Source organism: Puma concolor, chromosome A2 (genome assembly GCF_028749965.1).
Source record: "Puma concolor isolate L17-30 chromosome A2, mPumCon1.1.hap2, whole genome shotgun sequence".
NCBI classification, from domain to species: domain Eukaryota; kingdom Metazoa; phylum Chordata; class Mammalia; order Carnivora; family Felidae; genus Puma; species Puma concolor.
The window spans coordinates 2687040-2704689 of record NC_141668.1 but is presented as its reverse complement, the minus strand read 5'-3'; the positions used below and the strand labels follow the sequence as shown (position 1 = coordinate 2704689).

The following is a 17650-nucleotide window of genomic DNA, read 5'->3' as shown; positions in this document are numbered from 1 at the left end:
CAGGCTCTGAGCCGTCAGCACAGAGCCCGACGTGGGGCTCGAACTCACGGACCGCGAGATCATGACCCGAGCTGAAGTCGGAGGCTCAACCGACTGAGCCACCCCGGTGCCCCAATATTTGAAAGTATTTTTAAAAAGTCACTCATACATATACTTTATTCTTTTGTCCCTGATGGTTGGTTGAAGTTTGCCTTATTTATGTTGCTCAATATATTTTTTAAGTGTTTTTAATACGTTTGTATTTTTATATTTACTGTATTTGTATTTGTAACATATTTAAAAAAATTTTTTTTAACATTTATTCATTTTTGAGAGACAGAGCATGAGCAGGGGAGGGGAAGAAGGAGAGGGAGACACAGAATCCAAAGCAGGCTCCGGGCTCCGAGCTGTCACCACAGAGCGGGACGTGGGGCTCGAACTCACAGACCGCGAGATCACGACCTGAGCTGAAGTCGGACGCTCAACCGACTGAGCCACCCAGGTGCCCCTGTAACATATTTTTCAATATATTTACTTTCCTGTCCTTCTGTCCCGGTGGTTGAAGTTTACCCTGTTTACGTTGCTTGTTTTGTACTGACTGAAAATTCTTTGTAATGTTCTTCGCTGTCAGGACGTTCAATGGTCCTTCTTGGAGGCAGGACATGTGCTGGTCTCTCCCCTCGTGACACGGATCTGGGGCTTGTTTTCTTTCTGAAAGTAGAGTCCGTCTACAAGATCTTTACTGGGAGCATGTGGGTGCGATGCTGCTTGAGGTGTTGAAAGGTAGGGGTCGTGCGCTGTGCGCTGCCGTCGTGCCTTTTGCTTTCGGAGCCTGTCGCTCACAGAGCCCTCCGGGAGGAGTGACACTTGCAGTCAGCTGCCGCACCGTGTTCCTGCCCCTGCCCGTGTGGCGGTGTCTCTGGCTTTTTCATCCATTTCCTTCAGTGTCTGACGGGTGTTGACGGCCCCGCCCCGGGCAGTCCTGCAGCCTCTGCCGAGGCGAGGAGGCGGTTTGCAGCTCTTCAGAAGACCGCATTCCAGGAGCTGCGTTTGAGTACCTAGTAGAGGCTGAGCTACGGAACCGGAGAGGGACTTCGACGGAGAAGCCTACTTTAGGCGGCTCCTTTTATTTACCGAACGTTCTTGCCTGGTTAGGACGAAGAAGTCACTGTCCTTGCATCAAGTGAGAAAGACAGAACTACGAAGATGACCGCCAAGCCCATCTCATTCTCTGGCCGCCTCGGTGCCACCCGGGCCGTGGTCTTCAAACACGGCGTAAACGGGCTTGCCGGTTTAGGTACTGTTTTCGTGTCTACGAGAAGTGATGAGGGAAGTCCACAAACATCTTTGCACGGCGTCGCATACTTCCTGTGAAAACTGTGGTCCCGTTCGTGTTCAGAGGCAGACACAGATCCGACGCGTGCGGTTCGGTGTTTTGAGACGCGTTTTTTCCAGTTACCGTCTTCCTTTGTAAGAAGCAGTTCTGTGACCCCAGAAGATTCCCTCTTCTTTCTTTTCTAGTCAGTCCTGGCTCCCCAGGGGCAAACGGCGTTTCGTATTGGTCGCCTGAAATCAGTCTTTCCTCTTCTAGAGCTTCATAGAAATGTAGCCCTGTCATATGTAAGGTTGACTCTGCGTCTAGCTTCTTTTGTTTAACAGAACGTTTTGGAGACTCATCCAGGTAGTTGTGTATGTCGGTAGTTCATCCCGTCTTGTGAGTGTACCATATTTGTTCATTCTCCCAATAATAAATAGATACTTGGGTTTCCTTTTTTTTTAATCATGAGTAAAGTAATATAAAGAGTTTTTTACACATCTGCCAGTGGCTATATCTTTTCATGTTCCTTGGTGTTATCTAGGAATGGAATTACTGAGACAGGGTAGAGATATGTTGAATTCTAGAAGAAACCACCAAATGGTTTCGCAGAGTGGTCGTTTCATTTTGTACTCCCGGTGCTCGTGCCCGAGAGTCTCCGTTCTCCGTCACTTGGTACTGTCTGCCTTCCGTTTAGTCCTTGGACTGGTTGTGTCATCGTGACTTAAGTGTGTATTCCTTTGCTAACTAAGGATGTTGAGTGCCACTCCTTGTGCCTGTTGGACTTCTGTGTCTTCTTTGTGTCTATTTTTAGTCTTTTAAAAACATGGGTTGTCTTTTTAATTTTTGTCTCTCTACCGCACATGGAGAGTATATATCGTCTGTGCGTACGTATGTGTTGTCTATATCTGCCTGCTCCACGTAGAACATTTATACACCTACTGTCTGTATGTTCTTGATAGATAGGTGTTTATATCCAGATAGACGTTTATGTGTATAGTGAATATTTTCTCTGAGACTGTGGCTTGTGTTACAGTTTTCTTAAAGGTGCCTTGTCATGAGCAGAAATTTTAATTTTGACGAAGACCAGGTAATTCTGCGGCCCAAAAATCTTCGTCTACCCCAGAGCTGCAAAGATACTAGCCTGTGTTTTCTTCTGGAAGCTCTGTAATATTAGCTATTTATACTTTAGGTCTCTGATCTGTCGCAACTGATACGTGTGTGTCTGTGTGTGTGTGTGTGAGTGAGGCTCACTTTTTTCTGTATGTGCCCCTGATTGTTGCACCATTATTTGTCCCCACTGCATTGCCTTAGTGCTTGTATTGGGAATTAATCGACCATTTAAGTTTGTGTCTCTTTCTGGAGCCTTTCTTATTCCCTTGCTGGTGTTCCACTGTCTTGATTACTGTAGCATGAGATCAGGTAGTGTAAATCCACCAGTTTTGTCTTCCTTTTCAAGACTGTTTCGGCTATTCTAGATCTTTTGGATTTCCGTGTAAATTCTGTAACTGATTTGCCAAGACCTATTAAAAATCTGATTGGGACTTTGGTAGAGAATGCATTGTATCTTTCCATGGAATTGGGGGAAAACTGATACCTTAATAATCATGTTGCTATTAATTGACACACTTTAATTCTTCATTTCCGACCTGCCCTATTATGTCTTTGACCTCACTGGCCTCTAGTGCTATGTAGAGTGGAAATACTGGAGCCACTCATTGTTGCCTGGTTCTTGATGGCAGGGGAAGTGTTTGATGTCCCACGAAGTACGTAATACAAGCTCACTGAAGCTTTGTTTGGCTTGCTTTGTTTTCATCAGATTGAAGAAGCTCTTTTCTGTATCTAGTTTGCTGAGACTCTTTTAAACGTGAGACGTGGGTGTTGGATTTTGTCAGTGCTTTTCTGCATCTGTCGAGATACTCCTGTGGCTTTTATCCTTTCGTTTATTAATGTGAATTAAATTGACTTTTTTAAAAAACTATATTAACAATGCTCCAGACTTTATTTCCATTACACAAATTTTTAATTATTAATGACTTCTTTCCGTTCCGGGATCCGGTCCAGGGGACCACACTGTTGTGTCTCCTCCGGTCTGTGTTAGTTTGTCAGTCTTTCCTTGTGTTTCACAACTTTCGACTTGTGTTTGTGACAGTCTAAAGAGGTGACCTGGCCAGGTATCCTGTAGACTGTGTGCAGTCTGGGCCTGTCTGGTATTTTCCTCATGATTAGACTGCAGTTCAGGGATTTTGGAGAGAATATCACAGAGGTCCGATGCCCTTCTCCACCGTGACACCACTGGGTACAGGACCTCCCTGGCAGTGTTAGCCTTGATCATGTGGTCGGGTCAGGTTTGCCATGGTGGGTGGTAGGTCTCTAAAGTGCTGTCTTTCCTTTGCCCTGCTCTGTTCTTTGGAGGCAAGTCCCTAAGGGTGCGTGGTCGCCTGTCAAGGTGTGGGGAAGGCCTGAAGTTCCACCTCCGGAGGAGGGCTTGGGGCAGGGGGGCTATCTGCGGGGAATTTGGAATTCATCTCCAAGATGTGTTAATTGAGTGTTTTGAATGTTAAATCAGCCTTGTGCTTCTGGCTCTTGCTAAACCTCACTTGGTTCTGATGTATTTTCCTTTTTATATTTTGCTGGATTCCATGTGCTTTTATTGTTTTAAGGAATTATATGTCTATTTATGAAGGATATTGGTCTGTAATTTTCTTAATTTTTGCACAGTTTGCTCCATCTTTCCAACTTGTAAATTTTCACTGTTGGTAGAATTAGAATTTGTATTTGATTTGTATGTGTATTTCATGATATAACAAAGAATTCTCTATCAAATATTCTGTAAGCATTAAAAACTTCTGGGAAGTTTTTTAAAAACAGTGTTCTGTATACTTTTCTCCACCCTCCCAACTCCCAAGCCCCCAACCCCCGTTTCAGAGAACTGCCTGTTTTTTTCCCCTTGGGTTTGGGATCGAATACTGAATTTTCTTTCAAGACACTGAGAGATCACAGGTTCATTTCAGAATTAGCTGGAGAGCTTAAAAAATATGCAGGTCTGGGTCTTGCCAGAATTCGACTTTCTAATTGTTTATGTATACAGTTGACCCTTGAACAATGCTGGGGTTAGGGGTGCTCGTCCCCACTCAGTCAAAAATCTGCATATAACTTTTACTTTTGGATCCCCTAGAACTTAGCTACCAAGCGCCTTACTGGTAACAGAAATAGTTGATTAGCACCTATTTTATATGTTATGTGTATTATATGCTATAATAGATAATAAAGCAAGCTGGAGGAAAGAGATGTTATTAAGAACATCTTAAGGAGGGGCACGTGGGTCGCTCATTCGGTTAAACGCCTGACTCTTGATTTCAGCTCAGGTCTTCATCTCAAGGTTGTGAGTTCAAGCCTCGCATTGGGCCATAAGGAAGATCTGTTTATAGTACTGTATTCATCCAATAAATCCACATATATGTGGACCTGTGCATTTCCCACCTGTGTGGTTCAAGGGACAGTGGAATGTGATCAGATTCTGACTTGTCTGTCTCTGAAGAGCTTTCACAGTGGTTTTAATGTGTGCCCTCTGCTAAGAGTCACAATTATGGCTTTCAGCTTTTCATCATAATTAAGTAGCTAAAATTAAACCTCTGAGTACTTTTGGCAGAGCCTAATCAGATCACAGATACACAATTATTTAACTTCTTGTACAATAAAATTTTAAGATAACTTGATTATTGTTTGTCACCCAACACCACCCTGCCTATGAATGGAATACTAGATAGTCCTTGTCAAAGACTGTCCAGAAAGTCAGCATTTTGGCAGATTGGTTATTTAATTCTGTAAATCATATGGCTAAAAGAGATGCTTTTTCCTTTTCTTTTTTTTGAGCCCAGTATTTAGAGTAAGAGGCAGTAACCGGTGCCTGAAGGCACGAGTCCAGTTTAGTGAAGGTTGTCAAATGCACTGTAGTTGAGGCAGGCGAAGCCACTTCAGGGCTTGTGTAGTCCTTGATGTAGTTACCGGCTTAATTGGACACCTGTACCACAAGTTTGCGTTCTAGAAATTCCATTGCTCAGAAAACCCAACTTAATGCTGTGCTTCTGTAGTCCTGCCTTCCCTCCGTTTCTAACCACTGGCAACCAGTATAATGTTTTCTCTTGGAGCACGTCCTGTGAGCGGACTTGTCGCAGTATATCGCGATTGGCCTCTCTCATCCCGCACGCCTTTGCCACCTCACCCCAGGTGTCTATCAGTAGCTCATTCCTTGCTAGGGCTCAGGAGCATTGAATGGACCCGCTTTATGTGTCCATTCACTTACTGTTGATCCAGTTTTGCTGACCCAAAAGAGAGCTGTAAATATTTGCCTACAGGTTTTTACATGCACATAAATGATCATTTCTCTTGGATAAATACCTGGGAATGCAAACTGCTGGGTCATAGACTCGATTTGTTGGTGGGTTTTAGGATTTGCTTCAAAGAAAGACTTTTCTAGTCATCCTTGTTCTCTTGAGATTTCTTAGGTGGAGATTTGATGCAGAATACCCTTTATTAGCTTCGTATTGTCATGCTGTGCATTGAACTGGTTGGAAGGTCTTTAAACTGAAATTACTGTTAATGGTTGAATTAGGAATGACTCTTGTAATAAATGGAATCTTTGCTTTATTGGTGGCCATTCCTTTCCCTCCTCTGTGGCCTGGCTACTCAAAAAGCATGGTCTGTGAAGCGTGTTGGCTTCACGTGGAGCATGTTAGAAATTCAGAGTCTCAGGCCCCCCTGTGGAGTCATGATCTGCATCAGAACTGGGTTCCCGGTGACGGGTGTGGACATGACATTTGAGAAGCACTGCTCTGGAGCATACGGACGGACGAGGAGAAGAGCACTTTGTCCGTGAGCTTACCCTTGAGTGGAGCGGAGTGCCGCCCAGGCCCAGCTGGGCCCTTCGCAAGTGTTACTCATTGGTTTCAGATATTCAGGAAGACGGGAATAATATCAAATATCAAACCGACAAAATACCAAGACTTTGGTGCTTTAAGATTCCGTGCTATACTAAATGTCAGAGTACTGAAAGGTAGCGTCACTGTCATCAGGCTTAAAATATATAGTCATACATTCGTCATTGTATCTTCAGGCATTTGAACTCCTGAAGGTGTGTAGAGACTTGCAGTATTCACAGCAGTGAGTACGTGCGTTTGTAGTTGACCTTTTTTCATGGAAAATGTTGGGAAGAGAATATAAAACAGTTGTCTTTTGGGTTTATGTTAAATTTTTTCTTGCGCATTTTCTAATGAGGCAGTTCATTTTTGTTTCTGTTAAGAGTAAAGCACGTTTAAAATAACGAATCATGAGAATCGAGGGGCAAATTCTGTTTTCTTGTGTTTACAAAAAGAATTTGTGTGAACCTGGCACTCAATAAGTACCTGTCTTATTCTCTCCCAGTAGGTCACTGAGACCAAGTAAAAGGTCAAAAGTGATCAGTGGCATAAAAGGAACATTTGTGATAAAGGAAGAATTGTTGATGAAGAAATGACTTTCAGTTGGGACCAGATTAGGCGGTATTTTTGTGGGAATACTGACATAATAAAATAGGAGATAAAAGCTGGTTTCAGTGTGACTGGAAAAAAAAAAAAAAAGTTGTGTTGTTGCAGTAAAATTTGGGCCAGAGGCGGCGATGCAGACCCTGGATGGTGGAGTGAAGCACTAGGGTGAGAGCGCAGGGGGGAAGCAGGTGGAGGCTGGAAAAACTAAGCAACGTAGCAACAGGTTTGGAAATCATGGCAGATGGGGTCAGGAGTTACCGGAAGCATCGAGCCTGTGTGACCGGAAAGGAGTGGGTTCTCCTGGAATGTAAGTTCCACAGGGGGACATGTGCCCAAAAGTCTTAAAGCTCCAGTGTTGGTTTAAGGAATACATGGACTTTTGCTGGCGTCTGGGTCAGACTTGAGGCCAGCAGGGACTTTTGAAATTCGCGAGTTTTCTCTCAGAAGTAGAAGTAACAGTATATATAGGGTTTGTCTGTTAATTACAAGCAAGAATTGAACTCTTTCCAACGTGTTTTTTAATGTTTGAGATCATTTGTTTCTCGTATCGGTTTAGGGTTTCACATGGCCTTGTGACAGAACATTTTGCAGCATCTTTACATCTGAAATATAAAGAACCTTATGTATATAAAATCAGGCTTCAGTGTTTAATTCAAAAGAATGTGAACTCAGTCTCCGTTTTTGTTTGTGTGTCTGCATTGTAGGGAGGTATGGAGACTTTGGAGCTACAGAAGGACGTAAAAGAAGAATCCGATGAGGAAGATGATGATGATGAAGAATCTGGACGATTGCGGTTCAAAACTGAAAGGAAAGAAGGAACAATTATTAGGCTCTCAGATGTAACTAGAGAGAGAAGGAACATTCCAGAAACTTTGGGTAACTTTTTTTGCCTGTCTCCCATCCTTCTTCACTCCCATTTCAACTTCCTCCATAGTACTATTATGATTAGTTAAATAGGTTAAAAAATTTTTTTTTGACTTTATAGATTATTATGCATGGCTGTCCAGAGAGTGGACGGTCTGTGTGAGGTTAGAGCTGAGTTATGGTGCTGTAAAAGTCATTCTACAAAAATGACTGTTTTCTGGATTAAAAATGTTTGAATAAAATATTTGATTGCTTATTTTTTTAATAGCTTTTCTTTTGGAGTCGATGGCCTAGACCCACTCTTGTGCATGTTACGCAGTTCCTGGCCGGGTCTGGGAAGGTGTGTGGGGACGGCCCTTTGACCCCTCTTGAGACCACGAGGTTGCTAGGGCTAATTCAGGACTAGACAGTTTGTATCTTGTACCTGTTAGTGTCATTATAACCATCTGTTTTTGTGTTTTCTTTTTCCGTCTGCCACTCCTCTCCGTGTTTGAGGAGATAAGATCGTTCAGACGTAGTCAGTTGAACAAATCATTTTGAACAAACGCTGCTTTTGAAGGTCTGCGGCAGGCCGTTGCAGGCCAGCGGAGAGCCTTCATCAGCACTGACCCTACCCTGTCCCGCAACTGTTTTCTCCAGTGTCCATTGCAGAGATAAAGCAGTGGTTCTCAGATTTGAGTGAGCAGCAGAATCACCTAGAAGGCTTGTTAAAACACAGATTCCTAGACCTACTCCCAGCTCTTGCGATGCGGTAGGTTTCAGGGGGTGTCCAAGAAAGTTGCATTTCTGCTGAGTTCCCAGGTGCTGCTGCGCCTGCTGTTCTGGAACCCGGGTTTCGAGAACCACTGGGATTTTGTACCGAATTCCAGGAGGCAGGTGGGAGGGTGGAAGGACAGGGTTCATCTGCTTCCTGGTGCTGGTCAAAATGAAAATCGGGAAACTAACCCCCAGTGACTACGTTTATTTCTTCTTAAACCATTATCAGCCATTTTTTAGTTGGAAACACAAGCGTGTGTCCATGAGCGGCAGACGTGAGTTGTGCACGAGGACACTGAGCTCCTGAGGCGTGCAGGTTAACAGTTGTGAGGGAGCCACTCTTGCCATGTTCCCTCACTCAGTGAGCTCTATGGAGAGCTTGCCCTAGACTCTTGGGTTCTCTGCTTCTTTCCCCTCTGAGTTCCTCTACCTTTTGGCCCAGGAGTTCCCTGCCTTTTTCTCCAGTTAGGCTATAAAGTTGCCAGTTTGTCTGAAGCAGGACAACATAAATTTTCTAAGAAGGAAGGTCTGAAGTTGGCCTTGGGTGAAAGGAGATGAGCGGAAGTCTTAAAACAGAAGGGTGGGGGAAGAACACAGTGTATCCTTCAGCAGGAGGAATCGGTAATGTTGCATCCTTGCCTGAACCTGATGTCTCTGGCCACCTCCCGGCCTCAGCCAGGGCCATCTCTCTGCATTGTACCTGCCCCGGGCACTGACCTCACATCTGGAGGTGTCCGGCCTGCTCGTGCTCACTCTCTGTGTCGCTTTAATTCCTGTGTCTCAGGACCTTTGCCTCGTTTTGCTGTTTTCAGGGTCATTTGTACCTCCTGAGAGATGGAGCCTGAAGGGGTTAGTGGTAGGCAAGCCGGAGACCTGAAATACGGCGGCGAGAGAGTCTGGAGTCCTTGGAGGCAGAGGGGCCGTCAGCATAAACAGTGTAGACATTTAACCGTTTCTTTTAAACGTTAACAAATAAGGCTTAAGTATGTTTGTGCAAATTCGGCCAGGTACTAAGGTAGGTGAAAATGGTGCTTAAATGCTCCATACTTGTGAGCCCTGCATAAGGAAGCTTAGTGTTTGAAACACGAGCTTTTACTAACTCAGGCTTATTCCCCGAACCAAAGGGACTTTTCTGTCCATGTAAAGATTGGTTTTCTAAAACAGTGAGCTCTCATTACCTTGATCCCCCTCCTCCAACGAAAGGTTAATTTTGTGCATAAGAAAATACTGATTGAGAAAGAGAAGCTGCTACAGTATTTGTGTTTTACCCATCAGTTTATCTGCGTGCTCCTGGCGAGAGAGACGTCAGGTTCAGGTTCTGTACAGAAATCCTTACATGTATTTGACTGTATAATGCTGTCCACCCACTCCTTGTAATGGAATTAAAATATCTTGCTACCAGAGTCCAGATGTTGTTTCCTATAATATGTATTTCTTGACAAATGGTGTCCTTTAACCTTTTTAATACAAATAAAAATTATTTTGTGATATAATTGATTAATGTTGAGAACACTCCACTCTTTAAAAAGAAGAATGAGATCGTCCTCTGGCCCCCCTGTTTCTGACCCTTTGGGCTGCATGTGGACAGCCAGTGCCCGCTAGAACCTAACAAGGTGTGGGTCTCCCTTAGTCTTTCCCGTGTTCACACAGGTAGCACCGTCCCTAAATGAGGAAGAACTTGGATTCATATGTATGACAGTCTGGCAGCTATAGAACCTTGTGTATAGTCATTGATGTGGATTTGGAATTCAGGTAGAGTTTGGGCTTTCGTGTAGGTTACGACCTTAAGTAAGGAGCTCAGCCAGCATTCTGGAAACTAAACCTTTTCTTAGTTTCCCCGAGGGTGGCACAAAGCTGTGTGCTTAGCAGATAGATGTCACTCGTTACAGAGGATGCTGTAGGGTATGAGGGCCTCACTCACTTGGGAAACCCAGCTGAGCAGGGTTTCTAGAACATACATATGTAAAGGACTGACAAATTTTGGATGGAAATGTCAGAAGCCACCTCTGGACAGTGGGTGTCAGTGACTGGTTTCCTAAAGCCTCAGCATAGAGGTTGAGAGCAGTCAGGCCTTTGGCCTGACCAAGGTGGGCCTGAGATTCTCCTGGGAAGCAGGACATCAGTGCGTGCAAGACAACATTTATTTTAGGCCTGCTTTTGTCCATTAATCTAGGAGTAGGCATCTAGATTTGGCAATAGTCTAAGTTTCGCTGGCACACGTAATGTGTTAAATTACATTTTATTGCTTTAGCCTAAAGAACATTCTTATGTCCACATAATGTTCTCTTGAAATAAAGTCCGTAGTTAATTTTGCCTAAGGCAGAGGATCTGTGGGAAAGAGTATTTTCATCTAATAACAAACAGTCCAAGATTGATAGTGCCAGCAGGAGGGTACTTGATGGCCCTTGTGTTACAAGCAAGGGTTTTACAAATTGCTTCGTTCAAGTTCTCTTGCAAAAAAAAATTCAGACTATCATTTATTTCCGTTTCGCCAAATAAGCTGTGTATTTTGCAAATACTGACTCGTTATGTATTAATCCAGCTGTTATAAAATTATTTGTACGCAGATGTTTTCCCTAAGCACATCTTAGGGCAATACAGTGTAAAACTTTGTTACATTGAACTCTATCTCTTTACTTTAGAATATGGACATAGTTCAGAAAACACTTAAGAGGAAATTAACATTTCAGTTGAAGTTACAAATGTAATTTCCATCCTGTCATATTTTGGTGACCTTTTGTGACAGCTTGTCTCAATTGGAGGAAAGCATTTTTACTTGCTGATTAAAGATGTCATTTGAAACCATTTTATTACTGGGGATAGTGAAATCAATCTTGACACTTAGAACCACTAGAAAAATAATTGCTGATTCACCGCATAAAATGTGTATGTGAACCAGTCATGTAGTCAAGATGAGAATAAAAGTCTGTGCTTGTTAAGAAGAGATTAAATTTTCTTTTGAATGGGGTCTAGATTTATTTGAAAGGGGGGGGGATACCATAGAAACAATATCAAGAAAATGAAATGTGGCTTAAGAGATTTTGGAAGAGTTTGGAGATGATTATGGAACCTGAGATAGGAGCTAAAGCTGGTAATGTTTAAAATTTGTCCTTCACTCTGGAAGAAGGTGTAAGTAAGAACGCCCCTCGGGATTCAGTGAAACCTTTACAAGGTACACATTTGTTAACGTGAGATATCACAGTTTACATAGTATTCTAAAATAAAGGAACCGTATTTGAGTAAGTCGGCTTTTCTCCTTTAGGGATTTACAATAAGGTGCCAGCTGAAGTTTCTTAGGGCCAGCGTCCATGTTTTTATATCCTTAAAGCAGTGGTCAGAGAGGTGAGGGTCTCCTGGGCATCCCACAGGTGTTTGCATTCATGGGTTTTTTTCTTCTGTGGCTCTGCTCTCATTTGCTCTAGCTTCCGTATCAGACAGTGTGGGTGTAAGCCTTTTTTCACAGAGTAAAGGTCTCTTTAAATAAATCTGAAATGATCATATGAAATGAGTTTTCCACTGTATGAGATTAATTATTTGATTTCCGAGTGATGCCGTTAATAGTTCCGCTTAAATCAGAACAAACAGGAATTTATTTGATTGATTGATTTTTTATCTATCTTGAGCCTGTGTGCCACGGTGCATTCATAATACCTGGGCGGGTCTCACTGAGAAATTGTATTGGGGCGGGCCTGGTGGGCCCAGGTCCTCCCCAGCGTTGTCTGCTGTCCGTGAAAGAGAAAGTGTCCGCAGCAGTTTGAGGGCAATGGTTAAACCGAACTTCAGGCCCTTCTTTTTAGCTTCCCTCTGCACCGTTTTGTGGTCTCCAACGAAAAGACTTGAACTTGGCGGAGGCTCCTTGTGTCTTCCTCCCCGGGAAAAGCATGTCCTCATTTAACGGGTGTCTCCAGGGCGCTGAACCCCGCTCGCTGCTGGTTTAGTTCCCTGCTGTGGGTGAGACCCTTGCTGTCTCGGGGTTTCCTTGTCCCGTGTGTCTTCCCTGTTTTCTCCCTGTGTATCGAGTTTAGGCCGTTTGAAGATTTCTAACACGTATGCATCTTTTCAAATAGAGCTTTCAGCCGAAGCCAAAGCCGCGTTGCTTGAGTTCGAAGAGAGAGAGCGACAGCATAAGCAGGGACGCTATGGCTCGAGGCGGGGAGGAAGGAGAGGAAGCTCTTTAGTGTGTCGTGGAATGGGAGACCAGAGGAGAGAGAGCAGTGAGCGAGCAAGAATAAAAGATCACAGACCTGCCCTGCTTCCGACGCAGCCTCCTGGCGTGGTAATTCTTGGTTTTATTGTGATAGCCCAACACGTTAGAACAAATGAAAATGTGCCTTTGTGGGTTTCGTACTTTGTGTGTATCACCGAGTCTGAACTTAAAGTTTAATGCGAGGAATGATGGCGAAAGTTTCTTTATGGTATGCTCTCACCTGTGTCCTTATAAATTCCGTCCCCTCCTGGGAGTCGGGCAGTGAGAAATCACTCTGTACTTGTGGAGGAAGAAGCAGTGAGAGGCTTATGTCCTCAAGGGACAGGAGCCCCAGAGGAGCCAGGCTTCCGTCCTCTCCCTGCTTGTCCTGAGTGCCCGCGCTCAAAACAGTGACTGTACACGGAGAATCCAGGTAGCACTGTTCATTTTATAAAAATGGCTACTGTTTCCCATCGGTTTCTCCTTAAATCGGAGCAGATTCTCTTAGAGTAAGTGTCCTGTGCTATCCATACTCACATACTTGTAATTTCAGCTGAAGTTGAATTTCCTGTGCGTTTCAAAGAGGAGATATCGCAGAGGTAAAGAAGGATTAAAGTGATTTTTTATGTTCTTTTAGTTCGCTTTAGGATTTTATGGCTCTTTCCTTCAGAAGCCAATCTCCAAGGACAAATTTGCTTAATACAAGTATGTGTCCACTGTGTCTGCCACATGTCCCTCCTCCATTTTTATCTGAATTTAGGGGAAAGCCACATTTTGCCTCTGTGTAGAACTGTTAAGTGTTAGCATGCATCCATTTGTGAAATGTAACAAGGGAGAAGAGGTAACTTAACTGTTTTTGCATGAGAATTTCCGTTTTGAGGTGCAGGAAGGGGAGAGAGGTAGGTGGGTTGATTACAGCATAAAGAAGCTGACGATGTTAATAACTGCTGTTTGCTCACACAACTGTTTTGTTCTTAAGCTTCTCCAATGGCAAAAAGGCTGGACTTGATTTCTTTTTCTTCCCCATCCCTTATCCTTGCCCCAGCCTCCACTTGCCATGTATTCAACAGCCAATTCAGTGATTTTGGCCTCCTTGGGGGAGAGGGGAACAGCCACACGGGAGATTTGTTTTTGTGTAGCTGTGTCTCTGTGATCCCGGAGAGGTAACTTCGCACCCACGGACAGGAGGCGTGCCCAGCCAGCATCCTTCGTCCTTCAGAGGGGCCGACCGAGCGGGGCTGGGAGCGCTTGCGCATCCCTAGCCGAGTGGAGGACGGACCGGGGCCCTTGCCAGGGGTGTCGTGTCCCCAGAGCTCTGGTGACCACGGAGAGCTCTGGAGCCCACTGGGAGCTGGGGACGGGCCTATGGCTGGCCCTGCTCGGCCTAATGGTGCTCTGGGCTGGAAGCTCTGTGCTCGCGTCTCCTGGTCACAGTGATGTGAAGTTTCCGTGTACTGGGAAGACCAGGGCTGTCGGGGATGAACTTGAGCTCGCTCCCACCTGCGACCACGAGCGCTTTTGACCCCGCTCGCTCTCGCACCCCAGCGCGGTCTGTCTGGACTCTTGTGGGAAGAATGAGGCAAAGGCTTGCTCGTGGCTTTGTGTCAGTCCGTCTCCTCCTAGGTCGGTCCCTTGCCGCCTGGACTCCGCTCTCCTCACTTCCTGACTGTGCTCTCAGAGTCACTGCTCCCCTGCGCCTCCTGGCTGCTGTGCCCTGGCGCCTTGGGTGTCCGCGGTGAGCTCCTCCTCAGGGAGGAGCGCCTGAGGCTTGCGCTGTGCTCTCTCTCCTCCCCCCTTCAGCTGTCCTCTCGTCCACCCTCCTTCTGGTCAGAGCTCTTGCTGGGCGGCGGCGTCCTTCCTGCCACCTGCCCTCGCTGTGCGCACCTGCGTCTCCCAAGCCCTCGCCTCTGGCGTGCTCTGAGCCCCTCCGTGCGCTTCCTGGCTCTGCCCCGTGCCCCTCCACGTGGGTGCCTCCCAGGCCCCCCCGCTCCACTCGATGAGAGCACGCCATTTCCTTCGCACCCCTTCACGCTCTTGAGTGAAGAAGGAGCCTGCACGGTGCCCGTCCTCCGTTCAGCTCAGATCTGACTCATGAGCCTCTGTCAGCGTGCTCCTCGTGGGGATTCCCTGGTGGCTTGGATCCCTACTCACAGTGCAGGGGTGTGCCCAGCACCTGGCGGCGTGAGGCCCGAGAGGGAGCACTTCTGGATGCCGGGAGCGCGGAGAGCTGAGGACCCAGGCTAGCACTGGAATGTCTCTGGAAGAGTCCTCCCTGAGACCAAGGCCATATACGCTCTGGTTTCCGAATCCTCGTCGTTCCTCTGAAATGTGTCTTCCCTACTGCTCGTCAGACCCTGGCCTTTTCTTGCACTCAGCTCCGGCCGTGGCCTGCTGAGTGGTCCGTCTGCTCCATCCCACGTCCGTCCCATGTCCACCACGTCCCCATCTGTAATTCCCCATCCTGCACGTGGCGTGTGCCGCCATGCGTGTGGAGCTGGAGTTCACGGCCTCCACGGTGTGCGGCATGGTGGCCTGGTGCTCACAGGCAGGACGCGTGGACTCTGCTTGATGGACCCCACTTCCGGCTCTGCTGCTCACCAGCTGCTTTGGAAGAGCACAGTGACGGGGACCCACTTGATGGCGACGTCGGGCATCGGCCGCTTACTTCATGTACCGACCTTTTGGTAGGCGCCGAGGACATGGGGTCGGCCCGGCGCTTGGTGGCCACGGCCGTGGTCGCTGGTTTCCTCCTCTCGTGACTGTCGGATGGAATCACCCCGAGATGCTTGATTGCCTCGAGCGTCTGTTTTCACACCCCGGCCTTCCCCCGTCTTGGGTGTGCGTGGCTGCGGCCGCCCTGGTCTCCCGAGTTTCCCAGCAGGCGTGTCCGCGCCGCTGCTGCTTCCGGGTTGTTCCTCGAGTCCCCTGCCTGGCGCCCCTCTTTCCCTCCTTCCTTTCTGGTGCAGGTGCCACCTTCTCAGCTCTCTCCCGCCCCGCAGGGGGGTCAGGCTCTCGCTAGGCCTGTGTCCTCCCCGAGGACAGCCCTCGTTTCTAGCTCGGTGTCTCACGCCCGACTTTCTTCTTCACTCTCCGGGGACAGCGGCCGCATGGCCGCGGGGTCCGAGGGCGGCTTGGGCTCTGTGTGCCGCGCGGTGCTCGCCTCCGGGCAGCGTCAGTGGCTGCACCGAAAGTTGTTCTTTTGGAATCCACGAGAGTCCCTTTGAGGCCGCCGCCGCCGCCCTCCGCGTGCCCGGGACGGATTCCCGTCGCGAGCGGCCCCCTCCCTGAGCCCGGGCGTCATGGCGCGGCCCTGCTGCTTCCTACACGCCGTTAGCCGGGAAGCGCTGTGAGCCGTGACTCTCACGCTGGGGTCCGCGCAGATCTGTAGGGCAGTAGCCTTTTTCTACTTCTCTTCCAAACGTTGATTGCTGTGCATTTGTCTTCTTTGTGGTGGTTTTCAGACGCACTCTCCAAGATTGATCCCCCCTGCGCAGCCTCAGCCGCCACCGCCGCCGCCGCCGCCGCCCCAGCAGCAGCCCATCAGGAGCCTGTTCCAGCAGCAGCCGCTGCAGCCCCTGCTGCCCCTGCAGCACCCGCAGCACGCCCCGTCTCCCCAGGGGGCGCATGTGCCGCCCCAGATGGAGGCCCCGCGCCTGATGATCACCCCTCCTCCGGTGACCCCGCAGCAGCCCAAGAACATCCACATAAACCCCCACTTCAAGGGGGCGGTGGTGACGCCCGTGCAAGGTATGTGTCTCCCCCACCCTGGTGACGTCGCGGGGTGCCGCGGCCGAGTCGTTCTCGCCGGCGGGTATGCGAGGACCAGCCAGCTTCTTCGGGTCCGTTCCCCGCCCGCTCGGGCACGTGCCAGCTTGGCGGGCCAGACTCATTTGCTGAAACGTCTGTACCTCTTACTTTATGACTTAGCGGAAAGCCCTGGGCGGCCTCTGAATTTCCGGGGCGGCAGAGGTAGCTGTGGGAACGCCGGAGTTGGTGTTTTTCATCATTTCCCCGGTGGGAACGTCTGCGTGGCGAGCGCCCCGCTCCGCGTCCCTCAGGCGTTATTTTGAAGTGCCTCGCCTCGAGTGTTACTGTCGCGGACACGTGTCCTGAGGCTAGGAAGCTACTTTTGAGCCGGTGACGCGGAGCCTGCCTTCACGCATCTGTTCCGCACACTCCGTCTCTGACATCTGAGATCTATCGCTGAGAGAAGCCGAGGAGGCTTTGTGCGGCTGTGATCTTGCTTTCCGGCGGACAGGGACACGAAGTAAGCAGTAAACCTAACGGCAGGAACATTACGTGGCGTGGCAGAGGACAGAGGTGGAGCGGAGCCAGGGCCCGGGGTGGGCTGCGGCTTTAGCTGGGGTCACGCGGGTAGCTTCGTCACAGAGCTGAGTTGAAGGAGGTCGGGGAGCCCGTGATGTCCCTGTTTCAGGGTAGGCTATTCCAGGCAGAGGGACGAGTGAGAATCCGGGATGAGGCCAAGCCTCGTGTGTGGAATTAACCTGAAAGAGACGGCCTGCCGCAAGTGGACTGATGACAGCAGAGAAGACACGCGGGGCCCCGGTCATGTGAGACCCCGGGCCGTTCTGAGGGCCTCGGCTTCGCCTCTGAGCAGTAGGGGCTGTGACCGGGGGTTTGAGTAGAGGAGGACAGGGCCCCGCTTTCTGTTACGAGAGGACCATTGTCGCTGCTCCGTAGGGAGAGCGCGGCAGGGTGGCGAGGGGGGAGGAGGCGGCCACACTAACCCAGGTCACAGGTGACAGGGGCTCGGACGGGGCGCCGGCACGATGGTGGAGCGCAGTCACGTGCCGGATGTGATGCAGGTCAGGGCTGGTGGCACGCGGGGAGGGACCGCACGGCTGTGAGAAAGGAGGCAGAAATGGTGCCCAGGGGGTCTGAGAATCAGAGGGATGGATCGGCCATCACCCGCGACAGGGAAGGACTAAAGTCCTGTTGTGGACGTGTGAAATGTTCCGTGCCAGAGTGAGAGTCCGGACCAGGGCCCGAGGCTCCAAGTATGTC

General features: G+C 48.2%; 1 protein-coding gene across 5 annotated transcripts in view; it reads left to right on the top strand.

Annotated features, from left to right (window-relative positions):
- The window catches only part of RBM33 (RNA binding motif protein 33), a 139908-nt gene that overhangs the window by 52252 nt on the left and 70006 nt on the right, over window positions 1-17650 (top strand). For all 5 annotated transcript variants that reach the window (XM_086685482.1, XM_086685466.1, XM_086685457.1 and 2 more), the window contains 3 exons: window positions 7524-7695; window positions 12507-12715; window positions 16087-16372. In XM_086685482.1, coding sequence (XP_086541608.1) covers window positions 7524-7695; window positions 12507-12715; window positions 16087-16372 — 667 coding nt within the window. The remainder of the gene's footprint in view (window positions 1-7523; window positions 7696-12506; window positions 12716-16086; window positions 16373-17650) is intronic.